The following is a 23,660-nucleotide window of genomic DNA, read 5'->3' as shown; positions in this document are numbered from 1 at the left end:
CGTTTCAAGATATGGTTTTTAAAAATTAATTTTTTTTATCGTTTTTTTTTTCCGGTACCTAAAAAAGCAATTAACAATAGAAAAACTTGGGAGCGGGTCAAAATTCTTTTTCTCAAGAGCCCAACCCATAGAATCCGTTGCGTCGAAGTTTTTAACAGTTCTATAAAATACACACGTTCTTATGGGAAGCGACCCATAAGCGACGGATCGGACGGAGGCCGACGGATTTGACGGAAGAAGTAGCCAAACTTTCTACTTTTTCATCCGTCGTATCCTTTGACATTGGTTGTGAACAATAGATCAGTTCAATTTTCTTCTGAGTGTACACCGGGGAGTTTCAGAACAAAGAACTGTGGTCTTTTTTATCTCCGATTTTATGAATTTTCATTGTTCATTTGTGAAAAAATTGAAATAAAAAAATGATATATTGAATAATATATATGAATTAAATATCTAAATTCTTTTGTAGAGTTCAATTTTACAATGCCAAAGTCATACGCCTACAACTCATCTGTTATTAAAAACGGTTTGTAAAGCTAAAACTACATCGAAACACAAAGTCAAATAAGTATAAAAAGTAAACAAAAGTACAAAATAACAAAAACAATTTTATTGATGTGACATTTAAAGGAGATGGCACATTTTTCTATGGAGCTTGGGCCCAGTGTGTTCACTAACGAAATGGGTATCAAATGAAAGGTGACGGTAAGCACATTACGTGGGTAAAATATTTTCAAATTCGTTAGTGGGGTTTTGGAGATATTTGAGTTTGAAGTTTCGGATTTCACAATCAAGATTTCAGCTAATTTTTCGAACAATTAATCGTAGAATGCGTAATAATGGGTGTACAGAAATAATATTGGTATCAAATGAAAGGTATTTCTCTTGTCTATAAATCTGTATCAAAAGTTTTTTTCTTTATTAAAAAAAAATAATACATATTAGGTATTTACTTCTCAAAAGGTGATTTTTTTAAGCGAGGCATTTGGCACATCGAAATATCAAAATATTTAGTGGTGACATGCACTTTTTTTTGCAATTTTTCGATAGCTTAATGTGTTACCTTTAATTCTATATATAAAATAGTTCTTTAAAACATACAAAAACCTTATAATAAGCAAAATACACAAAAACGCGCTGAAATATGCCTATTAAATAATAAGAATAGAAACTATAGTTCAGTCAATGGGGAAAAATCTGGAAAAAGCTATGACGTCAGCTAAGTTTGAATGCAGTATTGAAGAGGGGTTTATCCCAAGTACAAATCTCAGATTGCGTATTGTTTGGTCTTGTGGGGCGACCGCCATTTTGAAAAACGCATATGTCTCAATATCTCGAGAACGACTGGTGGGACAGAAAACTAAAAAAGACTTTTTAGATTGGAAATTAGTTAATCTTTCTTTTTCTAGTACATCATTTTTCTCTAGGAGTTATAATTTCAGAGTTACACTACCGAAAATTGTGTGTTTTATGATATTTTAAATATTTTAAACAACCCTTAGAGTTAAGTGCGGAATTACTGAGAATGAGATACTTTGCGGTTCTGTTACTCTGAAAGTATAACTCCTAGAGAAAAATGATGTACTAGAAAAAGAAAGATTAACTAATTTCCAATCTAAAAAGTCCTTTCTACGCATTCTACGATTAATTTTTCAAAAAAATAGCTGAAATCTTGATTTTGAAATCCGAAACTTCAAACTCAAATATCTCCAAAATCCCACTAACGAATTTGAAAATATTTTACCCACGTAATGTGCTTACCGTCACCTTTCATTTGATACCCATTTCGTTAGTGAACACACTGGGCCCAAAAATGTGCCATCTCCATTAAAATTATTTGAAAAATTAGAAACTTTTTTGTACTTTTTTCACTTTGTGTTTCTATGTAGTTCAGGCTTAACTGAAGAGCAAGTGCCTACATGAAATCAAGTCGCACATTTTATTTTATTAAAAAAAAGAACAACGATAATAAGTTTACAATTTTTTGCATCAGAACTTTATTAGTGCACATTCAACGACTAAATATCGAACACACCTTGGAAGTTGAAGTGAGCTGTCAAAAAGCAATCCGTCATACGACGTATTCTTTGGGTCACCCCTTTCTGTCCCATCCTTCAACTTTAACGGATTGATTGACGCAACGCAGGCAACGGATTCATTCAATTTTTTGAAAATTTGTTTTCATTTGACAAATTAAAATTTTTAATTATTTTTCGAAAATATTTTACATTTCGAAAATATTTGACATTAAAAACGTTTTTTAATATTTCTAAGAGCCGATTTTTCCATCTTCTAATAAACAGTCAGTTAACTGTTCGACGAATAAATTTATCAGGCTTATAAACAATCGGATAACAACATTGAATTTTTCAATCAAAAATAATTTATTCTACAGAATAACAAAAAAAAAAATTGTCAAATTCAATAATATTCAAAACTAAACGTCTTTTTTATTTATAATTGTTTTTGTTTTCTTGTGTTCCTCTGTATTCTTTGTCAAAATTATTTCAAAGCAGCTTTGACAATTGACACAGTATTTTTATTGATATTTTTCCTTAGAATAATTTTTATTCGTCTCTGAAAGAAGCAGATAGTTTTATTCATAGGAATAAGCTATATCTGCCTGTTGAAAAAATGATTTTTTCTCTATCAGGAGAATAAGTACTAACTGACTGTTTAACTGACTGTTGAAAAATTGGCCATAAATTTATTAATTTATCAAACAAAAAATTTAATATAAAAAAAATTGACAAAGTAAGTAAGTAATCAAATAAGAAGCATATTTTGCGAAACGATGATTTTACAAATTTGCAAAATACTAAAAAAAGGTCCAAACCTTAAAAAACGCTCGCTTTTTAACATTTTCCAAACCTTTTTATTTTATTTAAGTAGTTTTACATAGAAAATTAAATTCTTATCCATACAGATCTTCTTTAAAATTTAAAAATAAAATTTTGTAAAAGAAAATTAAGAAAAAACAAACTTTTGGTGTTCTTACCATGTACTTGTTCTACACTAATATATTAGTACACTAGTGATCAACCTGTGGGGTTCGTCGGGTTGACCTCAGAGATCGGCTGCAAGTCTCCCGGTTTTGTATTGTTCCATTTCTTAGGTCAACTGAATGCTGGTATTTTTATATTATGCTTGTACCTATCAGAAGTTTTTGCACGTAGTATCTCTCTTCTAACTTCGTGTTGTAACGTTGTCTGATATTGCCTTTTTAACGGGACCCTATCAAGATTCTCTTATTTCAATAATGCATGGTGCAGTGAAATTTCAGTGGGGCATCTCTAAGGGCAGCCATTTAGCCCCTATATTTTGTTTTTAAGTCACTAGATTTGATCTAAAAGAATTCGTCTGTTCTAATGTAATTTAGTAAACATTAAACTAAATAAAAACCACTGTATATCGAACATACCCTAAGTCTTAATTAGTGAAAAAAAGTACGAATCGTAATAGAAATATTGTATTTGCTGCGCAAAATGTTTTTATGTTGAATAGAAATACATTTAAGAATGTAATAAAGTATAAAAAAAAACCTTATCTAACCTGCCAATGTCTATATTTTCCCCTTAATATTGTTAATTTGGGTCACCATCAGGAACTTCTTCGAATTAAATTCAAATTTCGAGTATATCAAGATTAATGAAATGTTTGTTTTTTCGTTCTTTTATATTTTTGTAAAACTAAAAAAGACATGAGAATTAAAAGAAATATAGCAACCTTATCGCTCAGACTATAACAAAACATGGCTCAAACATAAACCATAAGACTTTAGAGTGCAGAGAGTTTTTACACAGCTTAAAGAAAAAAAAGTCTCTCTCAAAAAAAGATTATACCACGCATTCAGCTAGCCAACAACTCTCTGGCGGAACATACAAAATAAAACAAAAGAAAAAAAAAAAAGATATTTAAAAACGAAACAATCTTCTAGATCTCCTAGTCGATTAATTGTTACTGCACAGCTCGCACAAGGCAAGACAATCTCAAAAAGACGGAAGTGCAGTCGAAAGTTTAAGTAGTTTTTTTTTCTGTTTTTTTTGTTCGAGAAGAGTCTTATAAAAGAGATAAGACGGGCAAAATGACCATGACAAGGATAATTGTTCTATTTCTGATAATAGGTAAGTTTTTTTTCATTCTTCTTTGGATTATCTTTTTAAAAGAAGCGCGCTATTTCTGGATTAAAAGTCAAAAATTTTAATTGACCATTGGATTACTTCGAAATGTCAACAGGTTATGCCAACATTTAAAACAAGTTTTTGTTTTTTTTTTGTGGACTTTTTTTTTTAAAGTTAAGCGGCATGGTACAATGGGGTGTATGAGTAATATTTTTTTTTTTATGATGAAATGACCTTAAAAGTGAAAGTGTTTTTAATAAAATCGTGACAATTTTCCATTTTAAAATTAATGCAAATTAAATATATGATCAATAAGCTTGCATTTCTTGCTTTGTGTGGTTTGAGTTTTATGGAATCTATTGTGTTGCATGTTGTAGGTGCAATATCTCTCTAATCGATCACCATTGCACACACTGAATCATATCGACAGACACTCAGAGTGATATATTTGTTCATACCGACTTTAAGACACTAATGCAGAACTTATGTTATTCAATCGGGTTTTACAATGTCAATGCAATAACTGTTGTCGAATATGAAAATTTCTGTTGTGTGTGTTGTTGGCAATTTTATATAACGAAACTTGTTTTAAAACGTGTGGATGGATGGACATCAGGCAAACAGTAAGGTGTGTTTTGCTGTTGTTTATAAAGAAATTTTATTTTAGCAAATTTATGGAACTTTTCGTTTTTAATTATATTGCTTTGTGGTATTTTTTTTTTGATAAGAAGTATTTAGTTCAAGGTCAATCACTTTTTATAGTTTTTTGCGAGTGTAATCATAATCACAATCGGGAAATTAAAAAGTTGTTTTTTTATAACCTGGGGCTAAAGACAAAATCTTTCATGATATATTGATTGTGATGTGACGAAATGCCAGTAAATATCAAGAACCACAAAGTTTTTTTTGTTTTTTTTGCTTAAAAACTGAAATGTGATATCTGACAAACAATAATAATAAAACTTAAAAATGCTCTAAAAGAAATAATAAAAGTTAGTTCCATTTGGTTGATATATTTTAAAAAAATTATATAAAATTCGTTTTTTTAAAGTAAAGAAAATGCTTCTTAGTTGAATTTAAGCTCCGAAAATAGAAAACAACTTGAGGTAGCATTTTTAGAAAAGTTATTTTGAAAATCCAAAAAGCTCTTTTGTAAAAAAAAATATTTATTTTTTTAAATGATGTTTTGAAAAAAATATAAAAATAAAGTTGGTATGCCATTTTGTAAAAACTAATAAAATCAAAATGTAAAACCAACAAAAAATTTCAAAAAATTACAAAAAAAGAGGTTGTTGTCTGTAAAGCTGGTTTACGGACGATGATTTTACGTGATAATTGAAGCCTTTATTTATTTCAAACAATCACAATTTACAAGAAAAAGCTAAAAAAAAAATTACTTTTTTTCTTTTCTCATTATATTAATTTTTTTATTTTAAAAGCTTACAAAAAAAATTATACCATTAAAAAGCTAAATAATAAAACCATTTTTAAATTTTTACAATGCGCAAAAAGTATTAAAATGATTTGTAATGAAAAAAGTAAAAAAATCATTTCCATCACCCAAAAATTCATTTTTTTGATATCACAACCTATTATAATAAAAAAAAACATATAATTTTATGTTCTCACGCTCAATTTTTTTTAGACAACCTATACAAAATTTTATGTCATGCAAAAGCTTATAATTTTACCTTTCATATGACTTTTCAATCTTATTTTTGCGATGCCTAGAAAAAAAGTTAGAATTTTTTAAAGCCAACCATGTCGAAATTCCAAACTGAGATTACGGAACTTCCCACATGGAACTTCATGGTCAACAGATGTCCACAGGTGTTTTGAGGTATTTCGCAAGTTTTTTAATTTAACAATGTGTAGTTTATAGTGAATGTACAGTAATGTGTGATATACCAAATGAAAGGTAACATCATCAGGATGCTCAATAAAGTTAAATCAAATTTGTATTTGCTTTAGATCAAAAGATAGAACCTGTTGAATAATAAAACTTTATTTTATCGTTATCTCAAAATTGTGACTACAAAATTGATTGAAATTTGGCACAGATATAGTCCTGCTTATTTATGTATCTACAATATATATATTTTTTATTTATTTGTTGAAGAAAAAAAGATAAAAATAAAAAACAGTTAAAAAAGGTCAAAAAACTTGGGACAAAAAAACTTGTTTTTCCTGTTAATCGGTCAAAAACCATTTTGAAATACCAATTTTTTGCACATGTATGCGCATAGTCATAGACTACATATTCTATAAGCTTGAGATTTTTTGAATGCTACAAAAAATTTAAAAAAATAAAAACTCACCCAAAATACCCCAAAATAAGTAGGTGTTTTTCAAAAATTCATATTTCGAAACGCAGAGACGTATGAGCCCCTTAACTTTTTTTTTATTATCTTTTTTATCCTTTTTTAGGTATAAAAAGGCTTGCTTTTATGTACCTTCACTCATGTTGGCGTAAATAGCTCTGTTAATAATAACGGTAAAAAAATTCAATAATGACTTTATTATTTTAAAGAAACACGGCCCTTTCAAATCGTGTTTCAATAAAATTTATATCGTTTTAAAACCTTTTAATATTCTTTCTATTTTTCTGCCCTGATCGATTACACTGGTAAACAACGTTTATTTTATAAGAACAAAATTAATTTTTTTTAAAGGTTTTTGTGTGATGAGCTAGTATCTAAAGTCAAAAAAAAAAAATTCTATCACAACACGTTTTTGTGATATTCTCATTTTTGTGATGTGCGGCTAATGTGGCCCACTTTTAAAAGTTTTTAAAATAAAACCATACATTTACAGCAGCTCCTCCTCCTTCCGCCTAATCTTTCATCGGAATTGGTTGTATTTTTTATTTGTTTCTGGTTTTTAGTTTGAAAAAAAAAAAACAGTGACTGACCATATTACCTACACGTGGGCCATATTTGACATACTTACTCTATAGTATTTTTTTTTTTTTTTTATAGATTTTTGATAAATATAATTAATTTGAAGAGATCCATTAAAAATTCGTTTGACTCAGTTAAAAAAAATTGATTTTGTGGTCCTTGATTTGAAACCTTGAGATTCTCATTAATAGTTTTTTTTTTCCTTTTTACGCACTTGTCGAAAAATCCTTGACCCAATAAACTTTCAACAGCTTTCGTACATATGTTTGACATTCTCAAGACAAATTACCGTTTTTCTCAAAACCCAAGGACCATGTCTTAGCAAAAAACAAAAAAATCACAGTCCATCCCATTGAAATAAAAATGTCTTGAATTTTGTCGTCTTGTTGACGTGCTACTTAAGATTGACAAAACACCAACACAATACACACACAAACCAGTAGCCGGATGACATATATCAAAAACGTATTCAATCAAACAACTTGTGATTAATTCACATACAGACCACTCTGCAAAACCACATTTGTCTAATTGCTCATAAAGTAGGTTTCTACCATGAGTTGTAGTCAATCATCGAGAGCATCATCATGACCAACCGCATCCGTGAACCAAAAAAGCCCAACCAGAACCGAACCCAGACAGAGAATAGTCAACTACAGAACTACTCGTACACAACCACAGTTAACAACAATCCCTGTGTGATATGTGAATATACACTTCCTTATAACTCCTACCTCCGCCGTCCGTCGTCCGTCCGGTCAAATTCGTGCTCTGTCGTAGTGTACTACATCAAATATATGTATGTGTAACTCCTGGACACTGCGCTGGCTGATGGTTGCTCTCTGGACGGAAATTGGAATGGTTTGTCGTCCCTGGCTTTGCTGCCTGGCTTGGCTATACACGAGTACGTACACGTGTCCAAGTTGTTAATTACTCTCGTCATCAACACTTTTGCCTCATTCCTGTATACGATTTGCCCTTTGAATCGTCCTTTCTACTGGTCCTGTGACAAGGACAAACAGGTAGTGACTGTATGAGTGGACATATTTATATGAATGTGTGGCTTCAACGTTGAGTCGACAACGTTCCATTGCAATATTTGCGTATATTTATTTTATAAATAAATATCAGTTGAAAAAGTGGAAAACAAAATGTCAGCCTTGTGGTATTCCACCGCACTCCATTAGGCCAACAGTGTCCAATCAAGGTGTTGATATGTGCTGCTGTGTTATTTTTTTGTGCGTCGGTAGGTAGGTATTTCTTTGGCATCTTTCACCCATCACCATCACCCGTTACCCCTGCAGCGCCACCCAGCTTTCACAGAGCTCAGCATTTTTTATTTTAAATTTTTTTACATTTTAATGAATATTTTCAATTTTTCAATATTTTTTTTTTTAAACCATCAAAACACGACGAAAAAAACTTGTGCGCCATTGTTAATCATTATTTTTTTTTTTTTTTTGAGGGGGGGTCGTGACAAGGCAGAGTTTGGGAAAGGAGGGGAGGGCTTGAAATAGTTAGCATGTGTGTGAAAAATATAAGTTTTCACTTTGATGTCACTTAAAATAATTAGTCCCTCGGGCTGTTACGTTACACACCAACCAACCAACTACCGTTATATGTGTAACTTGTAACAAAGCTCAACAATCAACGAAATTTTGCGAGGTATTTCACTCTGACGGATTGTAAAAGCTGCTGTCGCGTTGATCCTTTTTAGACATTACAGCAAGGCAGGCAGAGTGTAATAGTCTGATAGTCTAAATTAAGACCTCAAGAGAGAAGGCTAACTGTGTTAAAATTAATAACCCAAGAAGGAAAAGCGAGAAAATATAACACAGGCAGCCAGAGGTATGTGTGGAATTAATTATGACACTTAAATAGAGAAAAACACCCTCTTTGTAGAGTCACCCGCAATCTAAGTCTCGTTAAATGAGGTGTATGTTTGGTGGGGGTGTAAATTTTATGTTTTGCCCTTTTACACACACAGAACTTTTTTTTGAGGATATAGAATATCTCTGGGAAACTAGGAAAACTGTGCATTTTAAAGGAAGTACTCCTTGAACTTACTACATCACACACTCGACTCATGTAATCCTTTCTAGACTAGATGTATCATGGAAAACAAATTAGACTTTTTTTTTTTTGTTTTTTTTTTTTTTTTTTGGTAGTGAAACAAAGAGCATACATATATGATGCCGTTTAGATGTGTTATAGTATAGTTAGGAAATGGGTTATATCTCTGTATAAAACTGTAAAGTTTATTAAATTTGATTAAGGATAAGCAAGTGGTAGTGGTATGGAAGTAATTTGCAGTTAAATATCAATTTTATCCAAAGTATTTCTTGGGAGTAAGGTCGTTAAATGTACTTTAAAATAGAAAGATAGAGACAAAGTGAAAGTAAAAAAGAAGATACAGGGAGTTGAAGATGAAAAATAAGTTAAAAAAAATATAGTTTTCTAGAGAACTAGAAGAGGGTTCTTGTTGGAAAATTTGAAATGTGATGAGTTTTAATGTCTTAATAAATGAAAAGAGGATAAAGCCTTGCAAGAATCTACTCTTATTTAGATACATAGTTGAGAAGGATATGAAGACTTTTGCACATGAAAAGTCGACTCATAAAATGATTGGAATTGAGTACGTTGTTTCGCATTTTCTTCGAAATTAAGAAGTAAAGTAAAGTTTTTTTTTCAAAAATAAACACGTTCGTCCATAGAGAGAAACGGATTTACCTCGTGTATACGTAAGTCTTGAAAGACTATTGAAAGTTTTAGATTTTAAATTTGGATGACCTCCAAATTTGTAGCTTTTAAAATCCTTTTCAATTCCAAAAACTTGGTTTTTATAGCCTCAACAGTTTTTTTTGTTATTCAAAGTTCTTCTAAAATAAGCGGACGAAAATACGAAAATTATTATTTTTTTGATGCCCAAAATTTTAGCTAGTTAAATGCTGATTTGTAGCGCAAAAATTAATTTCGTAGCTCCAGCCGATCATTTTTTATTTCAACTTAAAGTTTCAGAATTGCACTGCAGAAATGACGTTTAAAGGTTTTTTACTTTTGAAAACTAAATTTGTGATACAAACTCCAATTTCTTAGCTCCAACACTTTTAAAAATATTCAAGGTTTTGTTTAAAAATGTTAGCCCAAAAACAGCCTTTCAAAATCCAAAAAAGTGCACTTTTTAAACATCAAATTGAAATGGAAAATAACTGAAAGGAACTACAAAATTAATTTTTAAGCAACATATTTTGATTTCCAAATTTTCTACAATTTCGAGAAAAGAAAACAAAATTTAAAATGCAACTTTTTTGTAAATTTTGACCGTTATGTGTTGAGTCCTATTTGAGCGGAATATTGAATAACGGCCATAACGTTACAGTTGGTGTTCTAGAAGTTTAACGAAAAACTAATTAAATGTAGCTAAATTTTTTACAGACAAAGACGGTAACGGAGAAGACGGGTATGCGTCCTTTCCGTTACCGTCTTTATCTGGGAATAATTTGGCTACGTTTTATTCAATAGCGTTTGACAGCCACCAAGTTTAAAAAAAAAAAAAAGGTTTTTTCAACGAGATATACTGGAAAGAAGCGTCAATATGTCCTCTCCGTTACTTTAGAATGGCTCATAACAAGAAAACTGATAAGCTAAAAAACCGAGGTTTTCGCGTTTCATCTGATTTTAGGTACCTACACTGAGGGAAAAAACAATTTTATATCAACGAAAACCACGTTGATTCAACTATTTTTCGGAATGATTTTGCGTTGAAGACGAAAATTTTAACATCAAAGTAGAACAGCGTTTGTTTAAAGTGGTTTGCCGTTAATCTTTATTCAAAGTTGTTTCAAATTTGAAAAAAGCATCAATTTATAAAAAAAAAAAAAAAAAATTGACAGCCACTGGGGATCGAACCTACATTGAGGGAAAAAATAAATTAAAGTTGAAACGTCGCACAGTGGGGCAGACCCATATAGTGTGGTGATATAAAGGTTATTTTTCAAACTAAAGCTATGCGAAAAAAAGATCACGAGTTCTAAACTTAAGAGTAAAATTGATAAAATGAGCATATTTGTTTTGTTCAAATCTTTGATTTATGTTTATTCATGCGGTTGAAGTTGAGAGTTTTAGAGCAAAAATTCAGTATAAGTAATAAAAAAGGGGTTCTTTTGTTTTTTTGTTTAAACTCAATATTATTTGAGAAAAAATAAAATACAAATTTCTCGCCTAGATAAAAGTATGTAAATTACTATTCTTCTGCAAAAAAAAATTTAAAAAAATTTCTTATATTTAAAAATTGAATGAGAAAATAATGAATTTTTTGAAACGCATTTTAAAGTTTTTTCTCAAAATCTTCTGTTTAGGCAAATATTTAGCAAGTCTAAAAATAGAGAAAGCATGATAAGCAATTTCTCTGTAAGCCCATATAAACACTTTTGCTAAATATTTGCCTAAAATATTCTTAATGAAGTTTTGAACTTCAAAAAACGGTTTTTTTTTTAAAGAAAGTGCTGTTATGTTTTTATTAAAATAAATTACAAAATCATTCTTTTTTGACAATCATGCACTGATTACTTATAAACAATGTTTTTTTTCTTTTTAAAAGTTGTTTTTTTTTTTATTTTATTATAAGAAGTTTCGTGAAACAGGGTGATTTGTTATATAAAGTTAGTGCTTTTGTTTTTTACTTTTTTTTATTAAAATATTTCTTAATTTAATTTATTATTAATTTTTTTCCAATTAAAATTGATGCGGCTATAAGGTTTTTTAAAAAAAGTCCCACCTTGCAAAGCAAATTTGAAAAAAAAAAAATAGCTGGAACATCAAATTTGACAATTTTTTTCAAAGTTTTGACTTTAAAATTATATTTCACAAAAAAATATTCGCGAAAACTACTTTAATCAAAAAGCATTTGAAAGAATGCAAAATAAGCTTTCAAAAAAGCTATTGCACAGTATTCTGTCTTTTTCTTGATTTTATGTATTTTTTTTTTTTTAATTTAAGGTCAAATTTTCAGAAAATTGCCCCTCCCACCGGAACGAGGGGTGATACAGTCCCCTTCCCGAACAATTTTTTTCTTAGGTTAAACTGAAGAACTATTTCTTAAAATAAAGTTCACTTTTTATACAAAAAAAAACATAATTCAAAATTATAGGTTTTTTCAAATGTATTAATATTTTGTCCACTTACTTAATTTCCTGGAGAAAAATAAAAATTTTAATGGAAAAAAGTTCATAAAATTCAAGAAGTCTGTTAACTTTAGTTACAAAACCAAAAAAAGTGACAAAAAATGTCTTTTTATTAGTAGAAGTAATTATTAATATCACAAATCGACCTATTCTGCCCCACTGTGCGTCGTTGTTTCAAAGATGAACTACTTTGTTTTATGTGACTTTAAGATACAAAACCATCAAAAATTAACCTTTTTCCACGTTGATTTTAAAATGTTCATCTTCAACGCAAAATCATTCCGAATAATAGTTGAATCAATGTGGTTTTCATTGATTTTACATTGTTTTATGGTGGCTTTTCCCTCAGTGTAGACGAATGCTTTACCACTGTGCTATCTCACTGGTTGAAAATAAGGGTGATAAAATGCAACAAAAGCTGAAGTCCGACAAAAACAAAAAATTTTCTTACGTTGTTTCAATTTTAATTTAAAGATGTTTCATGTTAGTTTTTTTTCAACATTAAATCAACGTTGAACATACTACATTTTACGTTGCGTTTTTTTCTTTCAGTGAATTAACCTCGTGTTGGTAATTCTTGAAAGTCTATTCAATGTGTTAGATTTTAGGTTTTCTACTAGTAAAAAAAAAAACAGTAGAACGTAAAATTAGACGAAAATCGGGGGTACCTTCATCACAAAAATTATTACGTCTTACTTTGGCGGGCACTTTGTGATAGAATAAAAAAAAATAATCTTATTAACTTTAGCTAATTTAATGCAAAATGCATGGTTTTTGAGTTATTGAATTTTCCGCTTAAATAAGTCTGAAATTAGCGGACAAATTCTGAAATGATTAAAAACAATAGGTTTGGATGGCCTCCAAGTTTCTAGCTTTTTCAACTACACAATTGTAGCCTAATCAGTATTTTTGTTATTTAAAATTCCGCTAAAATAAGACTGAATTTGGCGAACGAAAATAGGAAAATTACAGTCGACTCCCTCTATTTCCAACTTAAATGCTAATTTGTTGCGCAAAAATTAATTTTGTAGTTCTAACCAGTAATTTTTTATTTGAACTTAAAGTTTCAAAATAGCATTTCCGGTTTAATTAGGCTAGAGGAGACATTTTTAAAAAATAACTTTTTAAGTTTTTTTTTTGCCAGTAATTGTAGCTTTTTAACTAAATTATTGATGCAAACTTCAATTTTGCAGCTCCAACACTTTTTAAAAAAGCTTGCAAAATCCAAAAATGTGCATTTTTTAAACATCAAATTGAAACAGAAAATGACTGAGAGGAACTAAAAAATCTAATTTTTAATCCAAAAATTTTGTTTTGCAAAGCTACAATTTCGAGAAAAAAATTTTTTTTTTTAATTTGTAAATTTTGACCGTTATGTGTTGAGTCTTATTTTAGCGGAGTATTGAATAAGAAGAAAGCTAAAAAAATCGAGGTTTTCCCGTTTCATCTAAGTCAAGGTAACTTCAAAAACAAACTACAAAACTATCGTATAAAAAAAACTATTGGAATGAAAATACTTACTAAACTATCGAATGAAAAAACTATTGGAATGAAAATAGTAACTAAACTATCGAATGAAAAAACTATTCGAATGAAAATAGTAACTAAACCATCGAATGAAAAAACTATTCGAATGAAAATAGTAACTAAACTATCGAATGAAAAAACTATTCGAATGAAAATAGTAACTAAACTATCGAATGAAAAAACTATTCGAATGAAAATAGTAACTAAACTATCGAATGAAAAAACTATTCGAATGAAAATAGTAACTAAATGAATGAATGATTTTAAACTATCGAATTAATGAATATTTTACAACTATCGATAGTTTGATAGTTTTTATTCGATAGTTCCCATCACTAACCGTGAGATGTATGGTGTTTTCTGTAAAAGCTTTCTAATCTTACCTGGAACCATAATTCCCAATGCGGCGCAAATAAAAAGAACCAAGCCGAACTCAAACGACTTTTTCATGAGATAACACACTATTTCAAGCTTTGTATCTCCACTATGGCAAAACAAATCCATCCACAACTGGTATTATAATCCAACATACTAATTATTATCATGTTTATACGCCAAGTGGGACTAAAGCATCCTCAAATAAGCTGCTTTACTTTGACACACGAGTGACATTATAAGAAACAATACTCTCCCAAATGGGAGCATTCATTAATCTTTAACCTTAAATCCAACAAAATTCGATCCCACTCTTAAATCAAAAACGACGCACAGTGCGCTGCTATGTATGATGAGCACTGTTCCGTTAATTAAGTTTCTGTTTCTACCCACTCCCCAGAACATTTTGACACTAACCAAATAATAATAATACAACACCGCAATACACAACACAAAAGGTACCAACCATGAGTATACTTGGGGATATGTGTCAAAAATTCCCTCTTTGAATATTACATCAAGTGTTAAACTTGCAAAATCTCTCAAGAAACCAGATATGCAAAACAGACAAACGACATAAATATTGTCAACAATGACAATTCCACATTGTCTTTTCGTATACCTACTCTCTCGAACGAACGATGGAATTGTCTCTCTCCATCCTATATAATAAAAATGCCCTAATGCCGTAAATGCCAAATGCGGATGAGAGATGATAATGAACGTAACACACAGTGGATGTGATACTTTTTAAGTAGCTTAATCTCTCTATGTGATGTGTTTGTGTTGTGTGTGTCGTCTTCTTCTGTGAGTGTAGCGTGAATATTATGGTGATTTACGATAAGCAAGCCTAAAAGGCATTTGTCATTCACAAGGATATCCTGGAATGAAATCTGTTTCCTTTATTTTTTTTTTTTGAAAAATTCGTCTACCATATAACCCCAACACACCATTTTCTTCATTTCTATAATATGCCTACAAAGTTTTTCTTCCGATGGTGTTTTATGTATATCCTTTTATTTGCCTATGTCACAGCAACTGAATGTCGTTGAGGACGACTCTAGACTCGACTAAGCTACAATTCTGAGTGTGCCACTTTGCCGTCCGCACTCTTTACCCTCTTCCAACTCACACCAGGACAACTCAACCCCGGACAACTCATCCCCATTTTTTCCTAAAACTTTTCTAAGATAATTATTAAATATTTGTTATTTCTTTTCTTCATCTCGTCACACACAGGAATGACAGTGGCACAAAAATATGCCCAACATCCAGTACGGCAACGAGTCTTTCCATCCCGAGCGGGCCCTGATCCGATTAAGGCTCCCGAGGAGGTTGAGGACGCAGCCCCAGCAAATGATAAATGCCCACAGAAAAATGGTTTCTTCCCAGATTCCGAGCAATGCGATAGATATTATGCGTGCACGTAAGCATGACATGAGGGTTTATTTTTGTTTGACGAACAAAACTTTTTTAACTGTTTTTTTTTTTTCTTCCTTTTTCTTTTATTCTATTTTTTTTTTTTTTATTTTTTTGTGTGATGATTGTTCATCGTGGTCGTCGTCTAGTGATGGTAAACATGAAGCGAGATTATGCCCAGATGGTATGGTTTTCAACGATTACGATTCAGATGAGGAGAAGTGTGATTTGCCCTATAATCTTGACTGTTCAAAGAGGCCAGAACTCCGTAAGTACACATAATTTACCCTATATATCCTTTTTTTTTTTTACTCTATCCTTTTAACATTTATACATTTTTACATCAAAGGGTTGTGTGTGTAGAAAAGTAGGTAACTCTCTACACTACTTGCTTTAGCATATAACTTTTATACAAATATTGAAGTCCTCTTCTTCTTTTTTCTCCTTCTATCTATCTCTCTCTATTTGAACCCATTAACCGTAATAGTTTTTTAATTAAATTTGTTTGGAATATATATAAAATAAAACTGGGACAACTTGATTAGGGTTAAACAGACCCCTGTCATTAAAATGTCCTGAAATTATGTTGGTTAAAATTGAGTGTCTTTTCAAAAAGTTTTAAATCAAATGGCTTTGCATAGCTGGCATATAGGCGAGTCTAGAGAGAGAGATAGAAAAAGAGAAAGTTACTATATATATAAAAAAAAAAAAAAAAAATAGAAACAGAGATAATGTTTTAAATAGAAGAAGTTTGAGAAAGTAAATTAAAGGGTGTTAATGTGTTGTGTATAAAAAAGAGGAGGACGGAGTAGTAGGACAATCATAAATTACTTGGAATAGGTTTGGGTGATTTTTTTTTTTTTTTTTTTCGTTTATTGAAGAGATGAACAATTTGAAATTTAAAGCAGTTTCACTGCAGAAACTAGTTTTTTTTTTTTTTTTTTTGCTGAAAAGAGTATTTTTTGCGCAAAAACATTTGAATTTTGCTAATATCAGTCTTTTACATGAGAAATTTTAATATTTATCTTTTAGGTGGAAAATTTACAAAAACTAAGTTACAAAACATAGCTTGTCAACTTAATTTTTCCATATAGGTATCAGTTTTATTTCCCAATGCACTTCAGTTGCTCTTTTATAGAACTTGTGAGCAGAGCAAGTCCTTATTAGTCCTAATCAGCCGTTAACAGAAAGTAACGACTTTTTGATGAAACAAAATAGAGTTTTATTAATTGTGTTATTTTGCAACAATAAGTAGCTTTTTGAGTAATTTTTTTTTGTTGGATCAATTAAAGAAGGTATTTTGTCATTTGGGGAAAATTATATTGCTTTTTTCATATAACTACACACTTAAAAATGCATTAGAAAATGAGCAATTTTGATGTTTTTCATGAAATGATTATATTCAAAAATAGGCCAAAAATTAAAAATCCTCTCCGACCATATTCTAATTTTATTCATTACCTTTAAATTGACATATATAATCATATGTGTTTTTTCACTTCAGTTTCTCATAAACTATGCAAGAAAAAATTTGTTTTGAACGATTTTGCAAAAACTGTTACTGAAATAATTAAAAAAAGATATGAACAAAATTTAAAAAATAAAAATGTGGCTAGACCATATTTTAGATTAAATGTCAATCTTTCATTAGCAAATTAGTTTTTTGCAATAAGTGTTCTGTGGACCTCACAAACTGTGCAGAAATTTTTTCCAAATTTCTCGTTTTTGTCAAAATTGTTTTCCTGAAGCAAATATTATATGCAAATATTCGAACACCTGATTTTTTTTCCTGAACTTTGTAAACCGAACCGGTAAACTCAAAAATCTATGTAGTAGTTTTAAAAAAGGCTATCATTTCTATGAAAGCATTTCCAGTAAAAACATGTTTTTTTTCATAAATAAATAAATATACCAACACTTTATACAATTTAAATCTTTTATTGAATTCTAAGAAAAATATATTAAGGATTCAGAAAATAAATCCGTTACAATGGAACTACTTTTACTTAAGGCAGTTACGTTAAATGCTATTTAAATGTTTTAGAAGAAAGTGGTACATGAATTGTCAACAACTCATCTTTCATTACAATTTTCCTTAATGTAATTTTAACTCTAAAATTAAATAGAATGCAATTTCTAATATATTTCTCAAAATTCTATAGAATTTAAATCCACATCCTTTTGCAAGTAGTTTGCTTTGCTTTAAAATAAAATATCTCCTCCTTTCAACAGACATAAAACCATTAAGCATTTAATTTATAGATATGTACCTTCTCCTTAAAATACCAAAATAATTTACATTATTCACAAAATGTGTTCCCCCTGGAATGTCTTTATTTTAAAAGCATTAACAATACCTAAAAAAAAAAAAATAAAAACATTCTGATAAAAAGAATTACGACGACATTTTGTTTGTTGATTTCATTTAAAATCAATTTGATTTTTGTGATCTGAATATTTAATTAGATTTTTTTGGTTCTCTTTGTATTTTGGTGAGAATTGAGATGGTGAAAGATTTATAAGAATCAATAGGTAATTGTTTTATTTATTTGTTTTTTTTTTTCTTTTTTTTTACAGCTAAACTGAAATTCAACAAATTTATTGTTTCGGAATAAATTGAGAAGTATTTTTAATTTGACATCCAAATAGCAATTTTAAAACTGGCCTGGATTATTTATTGTAATCAAAAGTCTTGCTGTCTTCAGCTCTCTCAAATGCATTCAATCATTGCATTATTTTTGACGGGAGCGGTACGATTGATCGCAATCTAAAATTTCTTATAACAAAATCTCGCATTTTTGAAAAAAAAACCACGCAAATAAAAAATTTCGCATTTTATACATCTCACATAACAAATTCTCGCATTTTCAAAATCCTGCAAAGTAAAATCTCGCTTTTTAGGAAAAAAAATCTCACTAGTACATTAAATTCTTGCTATATCAAAATTTGGCATTAAATAAGAATTAGATTTGAGCTTAATTTAAATTACTTTTTTGGCAGTAAAATGTGTAAGCAACAGATTAAATGAACAGGGAAGGTGGCGCGCGCGAATTAATAAATATTTTATTTCAATGCGAGATTATAAATTTCTAGATTTTATAGTTTGCGAGATTTTGTAATTGCGAGATTTCGATATAAGGGATTTTATAATGCGAGATTTTAAGATGCGAGATTTTAAGATGCGAGATTTTAAGAACGAGATTTTAAAATGCAGTCAATCGTACCCAACCCATTTTTAACTGTTAAAAGTATTTTGGTTTCATGAAGGTCTGTGCGTTTAAAAATGTTGCTTCATGAACTTCAACGCCATTTATTAAAGAATACTTATAAAGTTTTTGAGATAAAAACGCATTTTGAAGTTATTATATCTCATAAACGTTATAAATATTTTTTCGGGTTAAGGATTCGAATAGTTTTTGAATTTTGTATTATTTGAGTTTTTTTTTTTTTGAAAGATTCAATTTTTTTAGGAAAATTCTTCTTCTTCTCCATTATCTACACTCATGATCTCGAATGGGATCACAGCTTCCCCACTTAACTGCGTTGTACTACGGAAACCTCAGGAAACAGGAAACGTCACATCGTGGGCAGGCCTCCCTGTTTTGAATGGTTTCATGTCTAAGGCCAATTGAATCAATTGTCGTTGCATTTTTTGTCTTCTCCATAAGTTCTTAGGCCTGCATCTTCTTCTCGATTTCTTTGGAACGTCGTCGTATGCGATCGCCTTTTGAACTGGGTTCTCAGGGTTTCTTCTTTGTAGGTAGGGGGAAGTGGTCACCCTTCGTACAGTTTTTACTTATTTTTTTTTAGTTATTTATTTACTCACTCCAGTTTCAAGAAAATGGACTTTATTTGTAACATGTATATTATTACACTTTAGAAAAAAATTTGACACTTCTAAATCAAAGGCTTAAATAGTTATAGCCATTTTACTGGGATTAGATTTTTGTACGAATCCTCCCCACCCGTGGGGTACCTTCGTACAGGATATTTAAAACGTTAATTTGACTAACTTTTGATTTGTCAAATGTCAAATATGAGTTTTAAAACATTTAATTACTTATTAATTTATCAATTAATTGAACTTGACTCAGAAAAAAACAAAAACAAATAAAACACTTAATTTTTCGCGATTCGATGATTCTGAAAGAAATTATTATTTACATATATAAGAATACCAACCTTAATTCACTATAGAATGCGAAATACTTATTATAGAGGTTTAAATTTCGTTTCAATAAAACTGTAACTCCGTGTTTTGATTATTATCTGCTGAAGAAAATTTACTGGCGGGCATACGTATGCGTACGAATGTGCCTCATATTTGACTGTACGAATGCTCCCCAAGCTGTACATAATGCAGAAAAATCGATTTTTGAAAAAATGTACTGAGATTTTGCAATATTTATAATTAAAACACAAATTTAACACTTCAATCAACAATTCTTCATTACTGTTTATTTAGCCAAAAACATACTTAACTTAAACACAACATGACATCAAATGTACATAAAAAAATTACTCAGAGCACTAATAAACACAAAAAGTCTTGTGGCGACCGAATCCGTTGCACTTAGGATTCAAAATTTATCTAGTAGCTCGGCGCCTACTATGTCTATGCACACTAGTAAGCACGTGTTTGAATACCGTTTAGTTTTTGTTTTATGCTCACTGTACGAAGGGTGATCGTGTACGAAGGGTGACCACTTCCCCCTACATGACAGATATTCAAAAATTTTAATTTTGTTCATTGAGAATATAAATTGAATATAATTGTTGTTGAATATAAATTCTCCAAGGTCGTTTTTACTTGCGATATAGGTACAATATATATCAAGTTATGCTAGGGTTGCCAGGCGTCCGGGTTTTCCCGGACATGTACTCTTTTTTGGCTGTGTGGGGGACGTCCGGGATAGTTTCTATCAATTGTCCGGGATTGTACTCTTTTCTAGCCTTTAAGTATCTCACTACATGTGTGCTACTCTTAATTCATTTAGCCCTAATTTTTCAATCGTCAGTTAGACTATCATAAGAATAAATGTCAATATAAAAAAAAAAACTTTTATTCCTAGGAATAAGCTCTGAGGTTTATCTGACTATTGAAAAAATGGCCCTTATTATTCAAAAAACGAATCGAGTTCATTAAAAGCGAGGCGTTTTTATTTTGGTTTATTATCTGCTCAATTCTGTTTTGTATTCTGTTCCAATATAATCAAAACTCAAAAAATATAGAATATGGCAAAATTTTAAACGATTAAGGAAAATCTAAAGCCACTTGAGGTATAACTACAACGGCTACTTTTTGCAAAAAGTCATAAAGTGAAAATTTTCAAACTCATTTTGTGACAGTTTTTCCAACCACAAAATTAAAAATAATGATGCAGAAAGCTTATTTTTTGGTAAAAAAAAAAAAACAATTTTGTTAGTTTTTTCCTAAAACAAATAGCGCTAAAAAGAAATAAAAATTTTTTACTTTTGTAAATTTCTCACTTTTTCACTTTTTAGGTTATTGCAGTTATGGCTTTAAGTAAGTTGCTAAGTCAAAAAGACCATTTCTTTACTTAGTAACTTACTAAAAATTTTATTTGCATTTAACTAAATCGTTTAAAATTTTGTGCAATTGGTTTTCAATGGAATTTTAAAAATTTTTTTGACTGGAATTGCATTGCAACTTTTGTAGTATTATAGCTCAAATGTTTATTATAATACTATACCGAGAAGGCCAAACTTTGTCTCAGAGTTTTTTTTTTTTTTTTTTTTTTTTTTGTGAAAAAATAAGAAAAAAATGCTACGGGAACAAGGGTTAAAAATGTGATTTTTAGTTAAAAAGGATTATTCGGTTATTTTTTTTATAAAATTATGCATTTTTTTTGTCCTAGTTTTGTACTCTTTTTTTGTCCTTATTTGTCGGGGAAAGTCCGGGATTTTGCATCTCGATTACTAGTTTCGTCCAAATATATCTGGCAACCCTAAGTTATGCATTCGTACAAACCCCTCTCCAGAGGGGTTTTTGGAATTAATTTTTTTGGACCAAAAAAAAACGGTACTTGTCATATAACGATTTTAGTAAAATTGAAATTTATCGAAAACGGATACAACGATTTTGTTAAAAAAAAATCAAATATAAGTTTTAAGACAAGGTCTATCTTTGAACAAAAAAAATTTATTTTGAAAATCATTATTAACGGTACCTGCTATAGAACCTTTTTTTTTTTTTTTAATCCGATTTACTCCGAAACCACTAATTTGATTTCAACGAAACTTTTTGTGAAGAAGCATTTATATAAATTTAATATAAGCCAAAAATAAAATTTTGAAAAAAATAATTTTTGGATTTTGAAATTTTTTCGAAAACGGGACATTGAATTTCTTTGAAATTTTGTTTTTAAATGTTGACTAGTGATTTATACAAAATGGCATACCAATTTTATTTTAAAACTTTTTTTCCAAAGAATTATTTATAAAAAATTAGTTTTTTTTTTTAAAACGGCTCTAACGATTTTGAAAATTTTTTTTCTAAAAATGCACATTAATATATGAAATAAAACTGCATTTCAGATTTTGTTTTAATTTTTTATTAAAACCAATTTTATGTTTTTTTTTTTTTTTTTGTTCTTATACCTACACCTACATTTATACCTATATTTCCCAAATTTCCATATAAAAAGTATTAAAAATTTAAGCTCTAAAATACTTTCTAAATTTGAACTCTAAGAGCAAGTTCGTGCAACCCCAGTCGTGCAATTTATTTTCATTTGTTTCTCTTTGTTTATACCTTCCATAAAAATTTTTTCGATTTATTGCACAGTTCTCGAAAACGACTCTATAAGGTTTTCGATTAAATTTGGTCTGAGTAATGGCCAAAGCTATTGTAATAAAACTGCATTTTAAATATTTTTCTTAAAATATTCGGATACATGGCGTTTTCATTTTTTGCCATAAATGATATTTTACATATTTCCATATATTTCGTTGAAGTTTGGACCGATAATATTTTTTACGACTTTTTATTTAACAACTAATCCGTCAAATAGGTATATCTTTCTTTCTATCTTAAAATTTATGAGTATCAATTATGACGAATTTCAAGTCGTCAAAATGAGACTTTTGGACCAAAAGTATTTACCAATTTTACCTTATTTCAGATCAATATACTGAATTATCAAATAATTTGTTTTTACACCTGTTCAAAACAAAATTTAGTAAATGTTCGCTTAGTCTTGTTAACCTCGTTTCTCTGACGAAAATGAACAATTCCACACATTAAATATCCTCTACTAATTGGTCTAAAAGTAACACCTTTCTTGAACCCATCATTACTAAGCCAGACGTGTCCCAAACCATAGACTATTATATAAACAATTTGTAGGTTTTCTATATCTTTGGGATTTTGTCTAAATGTGATTTCGCACGCGTTTAGACTTTCCGACTATACTTCTTTATTGTTTTTTTCTTTTTTCAAGACAAAGAAAAAACTGAAAAAAAAAAAAATTAAAACCAATTTTGTCGGTCGCCTGCTGCATTGCATATACAGGGTGTCCCACAGTCACCGCCCCAAATGAAAACCATGGATTCCTGAGGTCATTTTAAGTCGAAAAACTTAAGAGGTAATTTTCTCGTTTTCGTCCCGTTTTCGAGTTACCACGGTTTTTATGATTTTTGCTCTCTTGCCCTTTAACTGGCCTTATCTTTGCCAAACTACGTTTGATTTGAAAGATTATTTTTACAACCAATCAAGAATTTATTACAGTTTAAGTTTGTCTCAAAATTTTTTTTTCTGCGGACAACCGTTTCTCCACAATTTTGCATCAAACACAATTTTCTTCGTTTTTTAAGTTGTTTTTTACACTTTCATATCATTTATGTCAAAAAAACACGTTAATGAGTATTAATTTTTTGTGCTTTTTATTAAAGCCCAGTTTATTTCCATAAAAAAAATAAGTTTTATTTCATAAAAAAGGCTACTCAAAGTAATTAACAAAAATAAATAAACTGAGTGAATTAAAAAAAAAATAATTTTTAAATACAAAACTAATTTAAATGAATTAAAACTTTTTCTGAGCTTTATCTATTTGTTCTTTTCTTAACCACATTAGCTCAGAAAAAGTTTATAATTCATTTAAATTAATTTTGTA

General features: G+C 29.7%; 1 protein-coding gene across 3 annotated transcripts in view; it reads left to right on the top strand.

Moving 5' to 3' along the window:
- Positions 1-23,660, top strand: part of LOC129920243 (protein obstructor-E) — a 108,947-nt gene that overhangs the window by 73,925 nt on the left and 11,362 nt on the right. For 2 of the 3 annotated variants that reach the window (XM_056001505.1, XM_056001506.1), the window contains 2 exons: positions 15,346-15,532; positions 15,675-15,793. In XM_056001505.1, the coding sequence (XP_055857480.1) occupies positions 15,346-15,532; positions 15,675-15,793 (306 nt within the window). Of the gene's footprint in view, positions 1-3,956; positions 4,125-15,345; positions 15,533-15,674; positions 15,794-23,660 lie in introns of those variants that run through there. The other variant, XM_056001504.1, reaches the window with a different exon arrangement.

This window comes from Episyrphus balteatus, chromosome 4 (genome assembly GCF_945859705.1).
Source record: "Episyrphus balteatus chromosome 4, idEpiBalt1.1, whole genome shotgun sequence".
Taxonomy (NCBI): Eukaryota; Metazoa; Arthropoda; class Insecta; order Diptera; family Syrphidae; genus Episyrphus; species Episyrphus balteatus.
This window is presented reverse-complemented; position numbering and strand designations above follow the sequence as displayed.